The 20277-nt window shown below is 39.3% G+C and overlaps 1 protein-coding gene across 6 annotated transcripts in view; it reads left to right on the top strand.

The window, feature by feature from the left end:
- Positions 1-19907, top strand: part of LOC115217153 (poly [ADP-ribose] polymerase tankyrase) — a 216965-nt gene extending 197058 nt beyond the window's left edge. For 5 of the 6 annotated variants that reach the window (XM_029786768.2, XM_029786769.2, XM_036507259.1 and 2 more), the window contains 13 exons: positions 1763-2345; positions 3483-3751; positions 5475-5653; positions 6460-6565; positions 7832-8001; positions 8136-8280; positions 8792-8913; positions 10226-10301; positions 11745-11922; positions 14217-14324; positions 15859-16052; positions 16609-16825; positions 19630-19907. In XM_029786768.2, coding sequence (XP_029642628.1) covers positions 1763-2345; positions 3483-3751; positions 5475-5653; positions 6460-6565; positions 7832-8001; positions 8136-8280; positions 8792-8913; positions 10226-10301; positions 11745-11922; positions 14217-14324; positions 15859-16052; positions 16609-16825; positions 19630-19760 — 2478 coding nt within the window. In that variant the 3' untranslated portion in view covers positions 19761-19907. Of the gene's footprint in view, positions 1-1762; positions 2346-3482; positions 3752-5474; positions 5654-6459; positions 6566-7831; positions 8002-8135; positions 8281-8791; positions 8914-9410; positions 9453-10225; positions 10302-11744; positions 11923-14216; positions 14325-15858; positions 16053-16608; positions 16826-19629 lie in introns of those variants that run through there. The other variant, XM_036507261.1, reaches the window with a different exon arrangement.
- Positions 19908-20277: the final 370 nt, after the last annotated feature.

Raw genomic sequence — 20277 nt, forward strand, 5'->3', positions numbered from 1 at the left:
AATCGAATTGAACCAGCCAGGACCCCTGGACTGGTGGTACGTAAAAAGCACTATCCGACTCGTGGCCGATGCCAGCGCCGCCTCGACTGGCTTCCGTGCCGGTGGCACGTAAAATGCACCAATCCGACCGTGGCTGTTGCCAGCCTCGCCTGGCACCTGTGCAGGTGGCACGTAAAAAGCACCCACTACACTCACGGAGTGGTTGGCATTAGGAAGGGCATCCAGCTGTAGAAACATTGCCAGATAAGACTGGAGCCTGGTGCAGCCTTCTGGCTTCCCAGATCCCCGGTCGAACCGTCCAACCCATGCCAGCATGGAGAACGGACGTTAAACGATGATGATGATGATGATGATGAGTGTGAGACGACTGTTGTTATCGTTAGGCCTAACTCATTGTAAGGTGAATACCACCATGACTGATATCCAAACTACAGTGGAGAAGGCTAGCCACTAGATTTGGTTTAAAAGAGACGATGAGCGATAACTAGAGAAATATTAAGCTTTATTTAATAACCAGTTGATCTAGCAAGCAGGGCCTCATATCAGTGAGCGGGGGCCGGTGCACATAGATGCTGTCAAGTGGTAGGTCCTGAAACGGCGCACATTCTCTCCTGATGACCCCATACACTTGCTGTTTCGCTCATAAATACACACATTGCCTGGTCTGAGATTCGAACCTGCGATCCCTCGATCGTGAGTCCGCTGCTCTAACCACTAGGCCATGTGCCTTCACATCCAGCCTGTTACCACTTGCATATTGTGGTGTTCTAGTATTTGTGAAAATCTTAACCAATTAAACAGTATTAAACAATACAAATACACCAAATTATTAGTAGTAACAACCATTCAAACTAATCCTTTTTTAAAAAATTTTATTATTTACTCTCATTTACCCCCACATGTTCAATTCCCTCTCCTCTGCTCCTTGCTCTCTATCTCATCTCTCCTATTTCCTCTCTACTTCTCTACTCCACTGCTCTGTCTATCTTAGCTGTTCTCTGACACTCTCCTACACCTCTTACCCCCTCCTCTTTATCTTCTTTTGGTCTCTCTATCTCTCTCTCACATTCTAATCAGCCTCTTTACTCTCCTTTATCTCTTTCTTTAGAGAGCTCTCTCACTCTTTCCTCTTTTCTAACCCTACCCTCTCTAATTCTTCTAGATTTCTCTCTCACTCCTTTACCTCCATCTCTCCTCCTCACATTCTAATCGGCCTCTTTACTCTCCTTTATCTCTTTCTTTAGAGAGCTCTCTCTCACTCTTTCCTCTTCTCTTACCCTGCCCTCTCTAATTTTAGATTTCTCTCTCACTCCTTCATCTCCATCTCTCCTCCCCACATTCTAATCAGCTTCTTTACTCTCCTATATCTCTTTCTTTAAAGAGCTCTCTCTTTCCTCTTCTCTAACCCTGCCCTCTCTAATTCTTCTAGATTTCTCTCTCACTCCTTCACCTCCATCTCTCCTCCTTCTTCATTCTATTAACCCTTTCGTTACCAGCCTGGCTGAAACCGGCTCTAGCTCTGAGTACAAAATCTTCCACCAAACCTTAGTCACAACTTATGTTCCTATCACTAGCTTAATGATAACTAAGTTATTTTGCTAAATTCTTTGTTATATCTAAAGTAATTTAAAGAAACACAGAGCACCTCAAAATAAATGCAGTAATGAAAGGGTTAAACTTGATTAAACTAGCTAAATGTTAATCATTAATATTGCTGTAAATGTGAAACGGATGATGACAAAAATTTCTGTTCTCCGTTTAGAATGACATCAATATAGTGAAGTTGCTGCTGAACTATGACTACCATCCAGAACAGAACAAAGACGTGAACAAAGCCGATCAACACTTGACCAAGAAGACATCTCGACAGGTATTTAACCTCAAGATGATCGATCTGGAGAACAAAGCACCACAGACCAATGGCAACAACTTTGCCGATGATGATGCCAATGACGGAAGGGCCTCAGCCGGTGCTGATGGCTCTGATTCTGCTGACAAAGAAGCCGACATAGAAAACGGAGATGGGCACAGTAGTGACGAGGAAGGGGACGATGAGGAGCAGGATGCTGACGCAGCGGACGCTGCCACAGAGAGCAGCGGGAGAGGCAGCGACGAGGAGAAAGATGATGAGGACGAGGACGACGGTGGTGATGATGAGGACGGGGACGAGGATGAGAATGCCGACGACAACAATGATGATTATGATGACGGACATGACACAGATGAACTAGAAGATGAAGAAGTTGATTTTGCGCCCCAAGACAAGAAACCGGTTCTCCCAAGATTGAATTCCAAAGCTTCATCACAACTGAAATTGGGGAGCCAATCATTAAGCCTCAGATTTGGTAAGGATTTTATGTTAATTATATTGATTTTATGTTAATTATATTAATTTTATGTTAATTCTCTGTTAATTATGTTAATAGTTGTAATTTACTGTTGTTTAAACCTACGTCACTCCTCATACAATATATCTCTAATTAAAAGAATCTCTGCTATGATATCCCTGTCTTTTAGCCAGGCAAAGTGTATCTAAGATTACATTATCCAGTGTAGGCCTTCTTTTATGACAGCAAGATGTAATTAGTAGAAATATGATAGCTATTTCTTGCAGGTCATGTAACCATATAGAGGCTCTGTTGTCTGTTTTTCTGTGTATGTGTGTACACAGACAATATATATGCACATGTATATTATGCATATAATATACATGTAAATCATACCTGTGCCTTGTAGTTGTTGATGGTACCATGTAAATGGCACCTGGGAATTATCACGGTCGTTGCTGGTGGTACATAAAAGCACCCATTACGCTCCTGGAGTGGTTGGCATTAGGAAGGGCATCCAGCTGTAGAAACCGCATCCAGCTGTAGAAACCACAAGACTGGAACCTGGTGCAGCTCTCTGGTTTGTCAGCTCCATCAAACTGTCTAACCCATGCCAGCATGGAGAGCAGACGTTAAATGATTATGATGAAACTGTATTGAACCTCATCATATGTTTGATGCCTGTGGCACTTGTTACCATCTGAGCAAAGCAGTGTAGTTAAGAATTATGTTTTTTAGCATGTGGTTTCTTGTTCAATCCCATTGTGAGGCAGTTTGGGCAAGTATCTTCTATGGTTATGGGTTGTAAGTGGAATTGGTAAATAGAAACTATATGGAAGCCCATCATATGTGAGTATGTTACCATTTTAGTAAAACAGTGATATGATGTTTACATTGATGTTACGGCTAAGTTGCTTTGTACCTTTTGAAGACCAGTGGAATAATGACTACCTTGCTTGAAGTCCAGGCCAGAATAGGTGACCAGAGAGGCATCTAGCTATAAAATGCTGCCTAGGATAACGTCTCCGTTCAATCCATGCTAACATGAAGAAATGCACATTAAATGTATGAACGAATTCTAATTTATTTAGGTATGGATTTCGTTCAGAATTACTCTAAAAATTTCCTAAAATTTAATCCTATCTCTTGTTTCAGACAATATCCCTACGGTTGAGAAGACCAGTAGTGTGAATTTGAACTACACTGACAATGATGGACGGACCGTCCTACATCATCTTGTATGCCCTCTTGAGTATGGTACCTATGATAATGATGAAATCCTGTATGTGCTCTTCAAAGCTGGTGCACCCCTAGAATATGAAGATACTGCTGGCTTATCTCCCTTGAAGCATACTTTGATGAATGGAGCACCTAGACTAGCTCGTATGCTGCAGAAACTTACAAATGTTGAGCGAGATAAATGGGTAAGCATCTCGAGACGTTTCTGCTGTTTTTGTTTTTCGTCTTCTAATATAACTTTGCTGTCATTGATAATGACGATCATGCGATGTCTGTTGGATGATATATCTGTTGTGGCAGATTTGTGAAAGACGGCGAGCTGGCAGACTCGTTAGCACGCCGGGCGAAATGCGTAGCCGTATTTCGTCTGCCGTTACGTTCTGAGTTCAAATTCCACCGAGGTCGACTTTGCCTTTCATCCTTTCGGGGGTCGATAAATTAAGTACCAGTTACGCACTGGGGTCGATGTAATCAACTTAATCCGTTTGTCTGTCCCCTCTGTGTGTAACCTCTTGTGGGTAGTAATAAAATAGATATTTGTTGTGGCAGATTTTCTATGGTCAGCTGCTGTTTCTGCCAGCCTTCACCTGTTGCCAAGTAACATCATATTTTCCATAGTCAAGCATGTTTTTTTCACAGAAGTGCCAAGAAAACACTACTGCATTGCACATTCCCTGAACATGTATATCCAAAAGCTGTGCCTCACTATTCTGTGACAATTTCATCTCAATCGAAGGAGAGGGGCTTTCTCTGTCCGGGTTGCGGATCTGTGGAATAAGCTGCCGGATGAGATAGTGAAGATGCCGACAACCGCTCAGTTCAAAGACTCCCTTGACCAGAAATGGCCTGAACTCTTTGCATGAACACCCTCCCTGTACATAACTCCATGTCCCCCTACATGGCCTTGCTTTTGCTTTTTGAGCCAGAAAATTAACTTAATTTAACTAAGGAGAGCTTACAAGGTCATGGACACTATCAGTTCCTCTGGACCTAGCAAATAGAGAAAAAAATTCCTTCTGCCTTGGGGTAGCCATTTTAACACAGCTTTTGTCTGCCTTAGAATAAATCTAAAATGAACAAACCTACTAGGATTAATTTTATTTTATGATGAAAAAAATTTTGTTCAATGATATAAATGCAATTTACTTTTAAATACATTTTTATGAATAAATCAGAAACATGGGTTTTAATTTAATGTAAAGGAATTACAACCGTGTTTCGTGGTCTGCTACCACAACAGCTCCTTTATAGGATCCAGTTAGCTCAAGACATCATCAGGAGGAACCACGTCCGGTTTCGGCCCCTACTCCTCTACCGTTTTGACGTGGCGGGGCTCCCCCTTTCGGAGGTGTCTTCAGCTCTGGTGTTGGGTGCATGTCTTCTTTCTTCTGTTCCCTGGCCTCTTTGATGTATAGTCAGCGAGTGTCAGCAGGTGACTGACTGACTTGTCAAATTTTTCCCTTTAAATACCTGCATTCATAAATGTGTATATGTATGTATAAGGCTGCGAGCTGGCAGAAACGTTAGCGCGCCGGGCGAAATGCGTAGCCGTATTTCGTCTGTCGTTACGTTCTGAGTTCAAATTCCGCCGAGGTCAACTTTGCCTTTCATCCTCTCGGGGTCGATAAATAAAGTACCAGTTTCGCACTGGGTCGATTTAATTGACTTAATCCGTTTGTCTCCTCTATGTTTAGCCCCTTGTGGGTAGTAAAGAAATATATATGTGAACGTGTGTGTTTTGTAATTTAAAACTAAGATGGCAGTTCATGATTTAAGAAAGGTTCAGATTCTTTTCCTTGCAAGTTGGGTCACTGCTAATCACTTATGTTGTCTCATTATTTTGTAGTCTCATCAATTCTGTTTTTTTTTTTTTATTTCATTTTCATTGTTTTTTTTTTTCTTTTAAAGGAGAAACCAACTTTTACATGCTTAGGTGAAACTGATACGTTAATCAGCTCATTGCCAACTGTAAACTTTGAAGAAGATAGTCAATCTATGGTGGTTCTGCTGAATCAAAATGCTGCTACATGCAATGATAGAGATAACAAACCTGTACCTGACGCTAATTGCAATATTAAAGCAAGTGGGTAAGTATATTTGGGCTCAATGCAGAGCTTTAATACATTTCAAATGTAGAGTATATAATTTTTTTTTAAATCTTGATTCAGACATTAAATAGTTGTATCTTTCTCAGTGTATATACAGATACGATTCATCAGTGATTACAATTTTGACCCCTTTATGTGAAATATCAAAAAAGTATTGGGGTGAATTAAATTGTCTATACTCATTTTAAAAATAGTGGCCTTGAGTCTGAGAAATTATTATTAATTATTAATAATATTAACCCTTTTGTTACCAGCCTGGTTGAAACTGGCTCTGGCTCTGTAGTACAACTGTCTTGTTTTCTTAAGTTTTGAATTAAAAGCTTCCACCAAACCTTAGTCACAATTAATGGTTTCTGACACTAGCTTAATGATAAGTAAGTTATTTTACTAAATTCTTTGTTATATCTAAAATGATTGAGAGAAACACAGAGCATCTCAAAATAAATACAGTAACGAAAGGGTTAAGGTGGCGAGCTGGCAGAATTGTTAGCACATCAGGCAAAATACTGAGTGGCATTTCTTCTGGTTGTTATGTTCTGAGTTCAAATTCCACTGAGGTTGACTTTGCCTTTCATTGCTTTGCAATTGATAAAATACTTACCAGTTAACCTCTGAGGCCAATATAATTGACTACTTCCTTTCCTAAAATTGCAGACCTTGAGCTTAGAGTAGAGAGAATTATATTATTATATTATTTGTCCAATCCATGCTAGCATGGAAAGCGGACACTAAATGATGATGATGATGATGATGATGATGAAAACTGTCCCATTTGTTTATTGCAGTGAAATCGTGTATGATACAAACCAAAATTTACCTTACGATATTCTACTAACCAAAGTAGATGTCTGCTGTGGTGTATGGGGAATGTATAATTTTTATAAAATGCAGGTAAGTTCTAAATCATTTTTTTCTGACTTGAATTTTGAATAAAAGATTGCAAATCAATGATTTACAATTTTTTTTCTAATGTAGTGTTTGATGTTTACATCCAAATTTCTCTGCTAGCATGAGTCGGATGAGTAGCTTATTACTACTTTTACCTCTTCTTCTCATGTCTTCTTCTCCTGTTGGCTTCTCCCATCTGTATGTTTCGGCACTTGGGCCTACCGTCATCCTTTATGTATCTCATATCTGCAGTAGTGTAGTCAATTCCTCTGGTGCTCATTTTCCTTCCCTCTCAGCTCATTTGTTCATGCCAGCATTACACATCTACCATAGTACTCTCTTATTTCCAGCCTTTACATTTGTTCTGCATTCAATGCCCATGTTTCACTTCCATGTTCCATGTAGTTAAGTTTTTAGTTGCCTCTCTAATCCTAATGTTGTTCTCAACAACATCAAATTTCTTAGAGGCTTCAAAGGTGCTCTTTTCAGCAAATTCTTTAATTTTGCACTATAAACAATTATGCCTTCTTTACATTCTTTTGTTATAAGAATGTACACCTAAGAGGGCTTTTTTTCACGAGTGGCATCATAATTTAACATGCACTTTTTCTTGCTTGCATGGATCAGACAGAATTTGTCATGGCAGGTTTTCAATGATCAGATACCCTTCTTGTTGCCGACGCTCACCTATTACCAGGCAAAATAATCAACCCCAAGACTTATTCTTTGTAAGCCTAGTACTTATTCTATCGGTCTCTTTTGCCGAACCGCTAAGTTACGGGGGTGTAAACACACCAGCATCGGTTGTCAAGCGATGTTTGGGGGACAATCACAGACACACAAACATATACAGAGACACACACACATATATATATATATATACATATACATGACGGGCTTCTTTCAGTTTCCATCTACCAAATCCACTCACAAGGCTTTGGTTGGCCCGAGGTTATAGTAGAAGACACTTGTCCAAGGTGTCACGCAGTGGGACTGAACCTGGAACTATGTGGTTCATAAGCATGCTGTTGTGTGATATTATAAGCTGGTGAGCTGACAGAATTGTCAGTATTTTGTCCCCCTTTACATTCTGACTTCAGATTCCTCTGAGATCGCTTTGCTTTTTATTCTTTCAGGATCAATAAAATAAGTACCAGTGGAGTACTGGAGTTGATGTAATTGATTTACCCACTTCCTTGAAATTGCTGGCCTTGTGCCAAATTATGAAGCCATTATGTTTTATAATATTATTCACCTCTTTTATTGTAGATTGTACGACAAAAAGACAAGGACATATATATTTTGTTCACACGTTGGGGTCGTATTGGAGACAGAGGTCAATTCCAGCACACACCTTTTGCTGTAATTGAGGATGCTGTTAAAGAATTTTGCAAAGTCTTTAAATCGAAAACAGGCAATGACTGGAACAAAGTCAAAGCGTAAGTTTAATAGTGTTTTTTTCTAGGCATTGTTTTTTAAAATTTTTTTTTTTTTATCCCTTTTTTTTTCTTTCAGAAGAAACAAATTATATCGTTGCTGTGTTGTTACTGTAATTTTGTGTTCTTCATTTTAGATTCAAGAATCACCCCAAAAAATATCGCCTCGTAGAAACCGAAGAACGCCAAAAATGTATGAAGAAAACCAAGATAAATTTTGATCTCAATTCTGAATTACCCTCAAAGCTTCCTCCACGGTTACAAGAACTCATTAAAGAGTTGGTAAGGAACTTAGTATTTTATTTATCTTATTTAAAATTTACTTTTGTTACACTAGAGGTGAACCTCCTTTCTACTTTTATTCCCTTTTTATTAGAAACAGTGCTCCCTGTCTTCTTTGGCATGGTTTTTACTACTGTGTGCCCTTCCTAATGCCAGCCACTTTTACAGACTAGACTGGGTACTTTTTACATGGTAACAGTACCTGTGACGTCACTTGATGACTTGCAAGACAAAGATCCCTTTAATAAAAGTGGAGAGTGGTATTGAGGGCAGTGGCTTTGTACCAGGTGATGAGAGGTTAGAGTATGAGAGAGAGATGTGGAGGAGGTACACGACTACCCCAGCTGGAAAGAGTGCGAGAGAGAAGGAGAGAGAGAGAGCTAGTGGTTATGTGCCAGGGCATACTCTAGGTCTTTTAAATTTATAATATTTTCATGAAGGCATTATGTCTTTTTGGGATGCTGTGTTTGTTTATTTTATTCATTTTGTTTTATTTTGTTTATCCTTTCAGAGCAATGTAAAGATGCTGTCTACAGCATATGGCCTGTGTGGAGTGGATGCTGAGATCATGCCATTCGGACAAATTAAAAAACCTGCTTTAATTGAAGGCTTGGACATTTTACATAAACTCAAGTTTGTATTCCTTTTTGCTGTTTAATTGATTATCGATATTTCACTGTGCAACATTTTTTTTTTGTCTTTGGTCAGCAAGTGTCATTTCCTATTTGCTATTATCAAAGGAAATTACTACTATTCCCTCTAAATTTTGCTTTTGTGACCTGGACATCAACGTTTTGAAACTGTCCTATTTCCCATTACACGGAGTGGTTGGCGTTAGGAAGGGCATCCAGCCGTAGAAACACTGCCAGATCTGACTGGGCCTGATGAAGCCTTCCGGCTTCACAGACCCCAGTTGAACCGTCCAACCCATGCTAGCATGGAAAACGGACGCTAAATGATGATGATGATTTCAGACAGATTCAGTGCTTACTTGCTGAAGCAGAAATATCGTTATTGCAAATATTCTGCTTAATACCACAGACTTGCTTGTCAGTTGCTTGATCGTAACCACTTGAGCATGTTCCTCAGTGGCTGACAATATGTTCATTTCTGATCATGAGCAGGAGTAGTGGAAGAGCGTCATAGCCCTGTGTTGAGAACGAATCTTTGGGGTTTGAATAAATGTAACAAAAGCAAAGTCTGAAAGAAAAAATTAACCATTTTTCCTACTTTCTAGGGGGTAAGCAAATAGACAATAACAGTTGCTATCCAAGGACAAAAATTGTGTTGCACAGTACTAATGATTGGTTCGATTGACACTGGGCTTTTTGTTGTGTGGTGGGTTTTTGTTATTTTAACTACTATACAATAATAAATCTCTGAACAAGATATAAGTCAGATAATTATTCAGATAAGCTCAATTTCTTTGCCTGTTCAGTTTTTGACTCATTCTTTGTCATCACTGAGTATGTCACTGATCAGTTAATTGATTGGCAGTGTTCACTTTGCTGACAGCAATTTCTCTACAGTATTTGCATACCTCCTGACATTGACAAAGATTTTGTTGTGTCTGGGGAGAGTCATTTTCTTTTTGTGCCTTATAATGTAACACACTCACCAGTAAAATCTCCACTTATTTCTTATTTTTATTTTCTTAAAATTTTCGTTGCATCTTGCAACCTTTTCAATAGTCTTGACTTTCATTATAAGGCACAAAAAGAAAATGACTTCTCCCCAGACACAACAGAATATGCTTCAACTCACGAACTCATATTAAGAATTTTGCAAACCAAATCCAAAAATGAAATATTGTCAAAGATATACCAAAAATATCCAAAAAAGAAAAAAGACTTTTTTTTTTGTTAAAGTACTGTTCTTGGGTTATTGAATTGTGGCTAATTTCATTACAAGTTCAATACCTGTTTATTTTCTAATTTTCCATCAGGGAGCTTATTGAAATGATCGATAAATCAAAACCCTCTACTGGACCAAACGAAGAATACCAAAAGAACTGTGAAAAAGTAAGTTTTTCTTAAAATTTCAGACGTATCCTTTTAGCATTCAGATTATTTAGTCATATGTAATGCTTATTTATTCACATTGTTTTGAATTAATCATACATTATCTTGTAGTTTTGAGATTTCAATATGATTGTTTATTTTTAGAATGACATTGTAGGGTAAGTGTAAGAGGCTGTATCTGGCTGGTCTAAACAAATGTAGAACATTTGGGCCTGATGTGATTGGTTTCCCAGCAAGCCAAATGAGACCATAACCTGTGGCCTATGCCGGGAGCGTAACCAGCCTGCTTATGCATACCTTTTCCTTCTTTGATCACTAAACTCTGCTTGTGAAGACCTGTTGAGGCAAGTGAAATCAAAATCAAATTCGATGACTGGCATCCGCGCTAGCGGGGTGCAAAGAGCACCATACGAGTGTGATCGTTGACAGAACGGCTAACCGGCGTCCGTGCCAGTGGCACATAAAAGGGCACCATTCGAGTGTGATCGTTACCAGCGACGCCTTACTGGCACTTGTGCCCGTGCTAGTAGGGTGCCAAGAGCACCACCCAAGCGTGATCGCTGCTAGAGCAGCCAACTGGCTTCCGTGCCAGTGGCATGTAAAAAGGCACCATTCGAGTGTGATCGTTACCAACATCGCCTTACTGGCACATGTGCCAGTGGCAAGTGTAAAAAGATTCAAGCGAGGTCATTGCCAGTACTGCCTGACTGGCGCCTGTGCCGGTGGCATGTAAAAAGCACCCACTACACTCACAGAGTGGTTGGTGTTAGGAAGGGTATCCAGCTGTAGAAACTCTGACAAATCAAGATTGGAGCCTGGTGCAGCCATCTGGTTCGCCAGCCCTCAGTCAAAATCGTCCAACCCATGCTAGCATGGAAAGCGGACGTTAAACGATGATGAAAGTACAGCTGACAACCTGATTTCTTCACTTCTTGTCTTTTCAACGACACAGTTATCTTCTTCCTATTAAGGCAGCAAGTTAACAGAATCATTAGTGTCAATCTCTTGTGGTATTCATTTTGACAGCACATTCCGCCAAGGTCAATTTGGTCTTTTTGCCCCTTTTGGGGGATTGTTGACAAAATAAAGTATCAATCTAGGACAGTGGGTTGGCACGTCTATAAGAACACCAGACTACATGACTTACAGCATTAGTTTTGGTCTCTTTGCATTGTGATTTAAAATTTTGCCATAGTCAACTTGGCTGGTAGACTTTATGCAAGAGAAACCCTTCTGATCAAAATTTCATGTTATGTTCCAAACACTAGATAAATTAATGACAATTATTTTGCTAAATTCTTCATTATTTTCAAAATTTAATTGAAATAAAAGCAGTGTCTTTCATTGGCAATATTGTAACAAAAGCGGCAAGTAAAACCAACCAAATGCTTTAACACAATCACTTCCTAGTGTTATATTTGCCTGTTTTCTATTTTCTTACAGATAGCTAAATTAAGCAATGAATATTTCCACTTAATACCTCTAAAAGGATATGAATTTGAAAAAATCCGGCCGATTTATACTAAGAGTTCTCTGAAAAGTCAAATGAAAATGGTTGAAAATCTCTTAGACTACGAATTGGCAAGTCGTATACTACTAGGCGCGCAGCAACGGTTAAAAGGTATATTGTTATTTTTGTATTTCTATATTCGTTTACAATTTTGATGTTATTTTTTAATTTTTGTTTTTTTGCAAAAATATTTTTGCAGTCATGTATCTATTTACCTCTCTCTCTCTTTTTTCCCCTTTTACTTGTTTCACTCAGTTGACTGCGGCCATGCTGGAGCACCGCCTTTAGTCGAGCAACTCGACCCCGGGACTTATTCTTTGTAAGCCCAGTACTTATTCTATCGGTCTCTTTTGCCGAACCGCTAAGTGACGGGCACATAAACACACCAGCATCGGTTGTCAAGCAATGCTAGGGGGACAAACACAGACACACAAACATACACGCATACACACATATATATATATATATATACATATATACGACGGGCTTCTTTCAGTTTCCGTCTACCAAATCCACTTGCCCAAGGTGCCACGCAGTGGGATTGAACCCGGAACCATGTGGTTGGTAAGCAAGCTACTTACCACACAGCCACTCCTGCGCCTAAATTGTTAGCAATCTGTGCTGTTTTCTCTATTTGTTTACATGCACATTTATTTTTCACTTGTTTATTACATACTAGCAGCATAGCCCGGCGTTGCCCGGGTATGTAAGAGCCCCTAGTAGGCAATGACTAATCCCAGTCTAGTCCTTTCCCTCTAGGGAACGAAGGCCCATGTGTAGGTTGCAATGTCTTTTCTTTACTCGAATACTTCTGTGTATACGATGTTCCTAGCTGTCCCTTTGGGCGAAAACCTGAAAACATCATTGCGCCTCCCAACGCGTGAACAGCCCACATAGAGTTGACTGTGGGCGAAGCACTGTTCGCCCAAATGTAACCCAGTGACTTGTAGCGTTTGGCCTTGGATCAACAGAAAATGTGCTGCATATAAAAAGCTTAGATTCTCGACCCCATGTCGAATTTATCGATTTTTTCAGAACTGGGGGAACTTTTCAAAATTTTCGCTGCATTAGTTTTGAATTATGACATTGGGCTATGTGTCTGTCAAGTTTCATCAGAATCGGTTGAAAGCCGTGGTCAGGGTGAGGGTACAACCTGACAGACACACAGACAACCGTTTATATATAGAGAGATTGAATTTCATGAACAACAAATTTATTTTTCATTTGTTCATTACATATTGAATTTCGTGAACAATAAGCATTGTTACTTGCTAGTTTCTTTCCATTTAGTTCATCGCATATAGAAAATGTATTTGCTCAAAAGTGCTGATTTGTTGTCTTTCATGTCAGTATTCATTTAGATCTTCTGTTGACTGGTTTTTGCTCAGTTTCTGTTGATTGAATTTCATTCAGAAGGCATTGATCAGCCTGGTGTCAGCTGCTATTGAAACTGGTCTCTCAATAAACTGCTCAAAGACATAGGGCATATAATCATTGGGGGAAATGATGGTATGACTGATCTTACACTTTCATCAGAGCCCATTGAGCTAGTTGCTGATGTCCATTACCGTGGCTCTTGTATTTGCTCTTACTGCCACAGATTGCTAACATTTGTAATGCAATAACACGATCAGCACCCAACAAACTATGGAAGATTTGGAAAGTGCCACAATTGTCGTATAACCTAAAACTAAGCCTGTTTCATACTAGAGAATCTATTCTGCTTTATAACTCTGATTGCTTGGTCTCTTATGATGGCTCAACAGCAATCACTAGATGGCACTAACACTTGACTTTCAACACAAGGGTTCCAGGTTCCGGGTTCAGTCCCACTGCATAGCACCTTGGGCAAGTGTCTTCTACTACAGCCTCGGGCTGAGCAAAGCCCTGTGAGTGGATTTGGTAGACAGAAACTGAAAGAAGCCCATAATATATATGTGTGTGTGTGTGTGTTTTGTTTGTTCCCCCATCATTGCTTGACAACCGATGTTGGTGTGTTAACATCCTCTGTAACTTAGCAGTTCAACAAAAGAGACTGATAGAATCAGTACTAGGCTTACAAAGAATAAGTCCTGGGGTTGATTTATTCGACTAAAAGCCGTGCTCCAGCATGGCCTCAGTCAAATGTCTGAAACAACTAAAAGAATGTGTGTGTATATATATATAGATATATATACACACTGGAGTCATTTTGATTAAAAAATCCTTTCAAGGTAGCAAAAGACAATCATACTTATTACTTTGTAAAAAAAAAAAAAAAAAGGTATTTTCTCACATAATCTTTTTTGTATCTATTTACCTTTCTATTTATTTATTTATCCAGCTGTCATTCTACACTTGTTAGTAAAGCAAATTTTATTACCACTTCTTTAAAAATATTTTCCACCTCTCTCTCTGTTTTCCAGAAATAAATCCACTGGATTACATTTACAAGGCAGTTGGTTGTCACATCAAACTCATGACTGAAACTGAAGCTGAAACTCAATACATTTTAAAATATATTTATAGTACTGGTGAGTATTTCATGGACTTATGGATTAAGTCTTTGTTCTTGTTCATGATGCTTTTGTAAATTTTTTAAAAAGTCCAAAAAATGTTGCATTTTTTTCTGATACAAAGAAGTGATCACTTATATACAATTTCTTTAGAAATATATAAATTCAGTTATATGTTTTGTCAGATATATACACAGATATATATCTTGTGACACAAACCCTACTTGTGAAGACCTGTTGAGGCAAGTGAAAATCAAAATCGAAATCGATCAACATCAATGGAAATTGTAGCTGTGATACCAGTGCCGGTGGCACATAAGAGAACCATCTGAACATGGCCGTTGCCAGTGCTGCCCCGTCTGGCCTGCGTGCCGATGGCACGTAAAAAGCACCATCCGATTGTGGCTGTTGCCAGCCTTGTCTGGCACATAAAAAGCACCATCCGATCGTGGCCGTTTGCCAGCCTTGTCTGGCACCTGTGCAAGTGGCATGTAAAAAGCACCCACTACACTCATGGAGTGGTTGGCGTTAGGAAGGGCATCTAGCTGTAGAAACATTGCCAGATCAGACTGGGCCTGGACAGCCTACTGGCTTCCCAGACCGCAGTCGAACCGTCCAACCCATGCTAGCATGGAAAACAGACGTTAAACGATGATGATGATAGACCGATTTCATAACAAAACAATGGATTTCTCCAGTTGGCATTTGGTGGTTGGTAGCAGTAGTGAAATTTAACCATTATAAATTATTTTATTGGTTAAAATTTCCTGGTTTTTGCTCCCTATTTTTGTTTCTATTGTTATACATTTAATCACCACCATATCATCATCTTCGTTATGTCAAGGCCGTTTTCTATGCTGGCTTGAACTGGACACTTTGACAAGATCTGGTGAGTTGCAGGGCTGCAATGAACTCCAGTGTCAGCTTTGGCATGGTTTTATGTCTTTCCTAATGCTAACCACTTTACAGTGTATACTGGGCGTTTTTAGGTTTTTGTGCCACTGGCATTTGTGAAGTCCTAAAGTAACTTGTAAGACAGTAAAAAGAGTAAAAGTTAAAGCTCTCATATCTAGGTGGTAAGGAGGTAGCTTTATGCCAAGTTGAAAAGCTAGACGTATGATAGAGGAACAAGCACAGTTGTTTTGCTGTTGAGCAAATGAATGGCTACCCCATATTGTATAAGGATTGGTGGGAGTATCTGGGAATTAGATAAAGAAATGGGGTGCCAGAAAGGTGCGATACTTAGTTAAAAAAAAAAAGATAACTTTTTGTTGGGCGTGAGGGTGGGAGTTGTTTTTTGAATTGTAAACTAGGTTGTATAGTCTGCAAAATAGGGAATGATATAATTGCTGTTATGAGAATTGAATTCCTGACTATGGGGTCAGTAATCCAACACCTTAACTTCTCTGCTGTTAATATTTTTTTCAGATCTATCACTCTCTTCATTTTCATTTATGATAACTCAGTTTTATCATTTCGATATTTCATGCCCACTCTATATTTAGTGTCATACTTATTCATCTATAATCTGCAATTAACCTTGTTGTTTCAGACAAATCTGTGAAAGTTCATGCTATATATCGTCTCTCACGAGCTGGAGAGGAAGATCGAGTCCAGGAATTAAATTTAGAAAACCGTATGTTGCTGTGGCATGGCAGTGGAGTTCCTAACTTTATCAGTATCTTGAGCCGAGGATTACTCATCTGCCCACCAGAAGCCCCTATCACTGGACATTTGTTTGGAGAAGTACGTTTCCTTTCTTTCACACTCTCTCTCTCTCTCTCTCTCTCTCTCTCTGTTCCCCATGTTCTTTAATATGTGAAATAGGATAGAATTATCTTCCAAATACTAGCATGTGCATGTGTGTACACTCACATTATTTATAAACAGTGAATTACTTTGGTGGGGTAAGGGAACTTGTCAGATGACTTTATCAGTTTTTTTTTGTGCCACTGGCACATATGAGGTCGTAAGGTAACTTGCAAGACAGAAAAAAATGGAAAAAAATGAAAGCCCTCATGACTAGGTGGTAAGGAGGTGACTTTGTGCCAAGTTGAAAAGCTAAAAGTATGATAGAGGAACAAGCACAGTTGTTTTGCTGTTGAGGAAATGAATGGCTGCCCCACATTGTATAAGGATTGGTGGGAGTATCTGGGAAGAAGATAAAGATGCCCTCCCTAATACCAACCACCCCAAGAGTGTAGTGGGTGCCTTTTACGTGTCACCAGCACATAATTATAATAATAATAATTTCTTACTTTATAAAATTTCTTATTTTACCTTTTCTGTTTTTTTAAACCAGGGTATTTACACAGCTGACACATTTACCAAAGCCAAAGGCTATTGCTCTGAGAATGTAGGAGAGTCGAATTCCATGTTTGCACTGCTTTGCGAAGTAGCACTTGGTAAGATGAAGACCAACAATACGAAAGGTGAAAGCTCCGATACTGACTATAACAGTGTTGTTGGAGTTGGCATGTCAGTACCTGACAGTGCATTTGATGTCACCCTTCCATATGGTAAGTACTTGCCCATGTAGTTTAACTCTTTGAATATCAGTGAACATAACTTACTACACACCGAAACGGTGCACAGTTTGAGCCAACAACAGAACTCTTGTACAGTGACTCCATCTTCTAGAAATGTTAGATAAATCTCTAAAATAACCTTAGCATCATTTAAAAGAACCTACCAATATCCTTGGTTTGAATGCATATCCATATAGGGCTAGATATCCATCAAAGAATGCAAAACTTCTTAATTGTGCTAGGCCGATCCCCCTAAGATCAGTGGTACTTTATACATAATCAGTGCACTCTGATAACGGGATCGGTAACTAGTACCTGATCCTTTCGGGGGTCAATATATTAAGTACCAGTTACGTACTGGTAATCCCTTTGTCTGTCCTTATTTGTCCCCTCTATGTTTAGTCCCTTGTGGGCAATAAAGAAATCAGAAACTGAAAGAAGCCTGTTGTGTGTTTGTGTATGCATGCATGTATGTGTCTGTGTTTGTCCACCCACCATCGCTTGACAACCGATGCTGGTGTGTTTACGTCCTTGTAATTTAGCGGTTCGGCAAAAGAGACCATTAGAATAAGTACTAGGCTTACAAAGAATAAGTCCTGGGGTCGATTTGTTTGACTAAAGGCAGTGCTCCAGCATGGCCAATCAAATGGCTGAAACAATTAAAAGAATACAATTCTGTTGCTGAGCTTAGACACTAAATTGTTGAAATAATCTAGCACTGAGTTCATCATCGTCGTTTAACGTCCGTTTTCCATGCTGGCATGGGTTGGACGGTTCAACTGGGGTCTGGGTAGTCAGAAGGCTGCGCCAGGCCCAGTCTGATCTGGCAGTGTTTCTACAGCTGGATGCCCTTCCTAGCGCCAACCACTGAGTGTAGTGGGTGCTTTTTACGTGCCACCTGCACAGGTGCCAGACGAGGCTGGCAAACGGCCACGATCGGATGGTTGTCTTATGTGCCATCGGCACTGGTATCACAGCTACAATTTCCATTGATGTTGAGTTATTTTATCTTTGTTAATTGGGTTCTTATAGAAAATATCAGCATACTAAAATTAAGTTTATTATGAAGTACATCACACATACATACATACATCGACGCACATTTATAGACATGAAAATGTAGGAGAAAAGTGTTGCAAGGATACTCACCTATTTAGACTACGTTATCAGCATCATTATTTAAAACCCACTTTCCTATGCTTGCATGGATTAGATGGAGTTTGTTGAGGCAGATTTTCTGTTGCTAGATGCCCATCCTGTTGCCAAGCAAAATAATATTTTTTCATATGAAGACAGATTTTTCTCAGAAGACTGGAAACAATCTCACTATGTGTACACTGGTGGTGATCATTTACGACCATCACATGATGTCTAGACAAGGGTACACACACACAGACATACGACAAGCTTTTTTCAGTTTCTTTCTATCAAATTCACTCACTTGGCTTTGGTTGGCCCAGGGCTGTAGTCCAAGATGCCACGCAGTGGGACTGAACCCTAGAAAGCAAGCTTCTTAACCTTACAGCCATTCTTGCATCTATATTTATGTAATAAATAATATATGCAATAAAGGTGGTGAGCTGGCAGAAACGTTAGCACGCTGGGCAAAATGCTTAGCAGCATTTCGTCTATCCTTACGTTTTGAGTTCAAATTTCGCTGAGGTCAACTTTGCCTTTCATCCTCTTGGGGTCAATAAATTAAGTACCAGTTGCATACTGGCCCCATCCCCCAAAATTTTGGGCCTTGTGCCTAGAGTAGAAAAGAATATTTTAAGTAAATAAGGTGGCAAACTGGTAGAAATGTTAGCACGCTGGGTGAAATGCTTAGTGGTACATTCTGAGTTCAAATTCCGCCGAGGTCGAATTTGCCTTTCATCCTTTCGGGGTTGATTAAATAAGTGCCAGTTGAGCACTGTTGTCGATATAATCAACTTAATCCGTTTGTCCTTGTTTGCCCTCTCTGTGTTTGGTCCCTTGTGAGTAGTAAAGAAATAGGTATTTTGTCTGTCTTTATGTTTTGAGTTCAAGATCTGCTGAGGTCGACTTTGCCTTTCATCCTTTCGGAGTCAATAAATTAAGTACCAGTTGTGTGCTAGGGTCAATCTAATCGACTGCCCCCCCTCCCCCAAAATTTCAGGCCTTGTGCCTAGAGTAGAAAAGAATAATGTACACAATAATGTCATGAAGCTTGAATGTGGAACTAGATATAGATTTATTCTTTTACTTGTTTCAGTCATTTGACTGCGGCCATGATGGAGCACCGCCTTTAGTCGAGCAAATTGACCCCAGGACTTATTCTTTGTAAGCCTAGTACTTATTCTATTGGTCTCTTTTACTGAACCACTAAGTTACGGGGGCATAAACACACCAACATTGGTTGTCAAGCGATGTTGGGGAGACAAACACAGACACACAAACATATACACACACATGCATGTATATATACGACAGGCTTCTTTCAGTTTTCGTTTACCAAATCCACTCACAAGGCTTTGGTCGGCTCGGGGCTATAGTAGAAGACACTTGCCCAAGGTGCCACGCAGTGGGACTGAACCCAGAACCATGTGGTTCGTAAGCAAGCTACTTACCACACAGCCACTCCTGCGCCTATATATTAATTATACTTGAATATCTGAAGTGGATGGGCGCCTGCCCCTATCGCAGTGCAATGAATTCAATCACCAAAAGAACACAAATAGGCAGGTGAGAAGAAAAATACCTGTAAGAACGACAGCATAATAATTTGAAAAGTTTCGATTTGAGTAAAGACGTGTTTTTTTCTCTTTCTGTTGCAGGTGCTACCTTACCTCTTGGACCACTGATTAACAACCCAACAGCTAAGTCGAGGTATGTGGCATACAATGAATACATTGTGTACGACCCAGCACAGGTGTGTCAAAGGTATCTGGTGCAATTCTCCAGTTAAACGAGACTTGCAAGGTGCTTTGGAAATTGTCTTAGAATTCATTTTCTTATCATCATTATATATTAATATTATTATTAATATTATTATTATTATTACTATCATCGTCATTATTTTTATTATTATTATTTTTATTATTATTATTATTATTAATATTATTATTTTATTATTACTACTACTACTACTATTATGTTCATCACCACCATCATCATTATCATTATTACATTATAATTTTTAATCAGATCAGCTTTACTCTCTCTATCTCTCTGTCTGTCTCTTTTTCTTTCTCTCATTCTCGCTCTCTCTCACTTTTCTGGCTGATGCAAGTGTATTCAGCCAAGGCTCATAATGTGTGTGTTGGTATGTGTTTGTATCTATCTGTATATCTATATATATATATATTATATATTATATATATGTATATGCATTATGTTAAGATGGATCTAGAGGATCTATCTGTCCTACGAACATTCATGAACTTTCTATATAGATTCATTAGAGAGATGTGGACTGTGGTATT

This window comes from Octopus sinensis, linkage group LG11 (genome assembly GCF_006345805.1).
Source record: "Octopus sinensis linkage group LG11, ASM634580v1, whole genome shotgun sequence".
Lineage (NCBI taxonomy): Eukaryota > Metazoa > Mollusca > Cephalopoda > Octopoda > Octopodidae > Octopus > Octopus sinensis.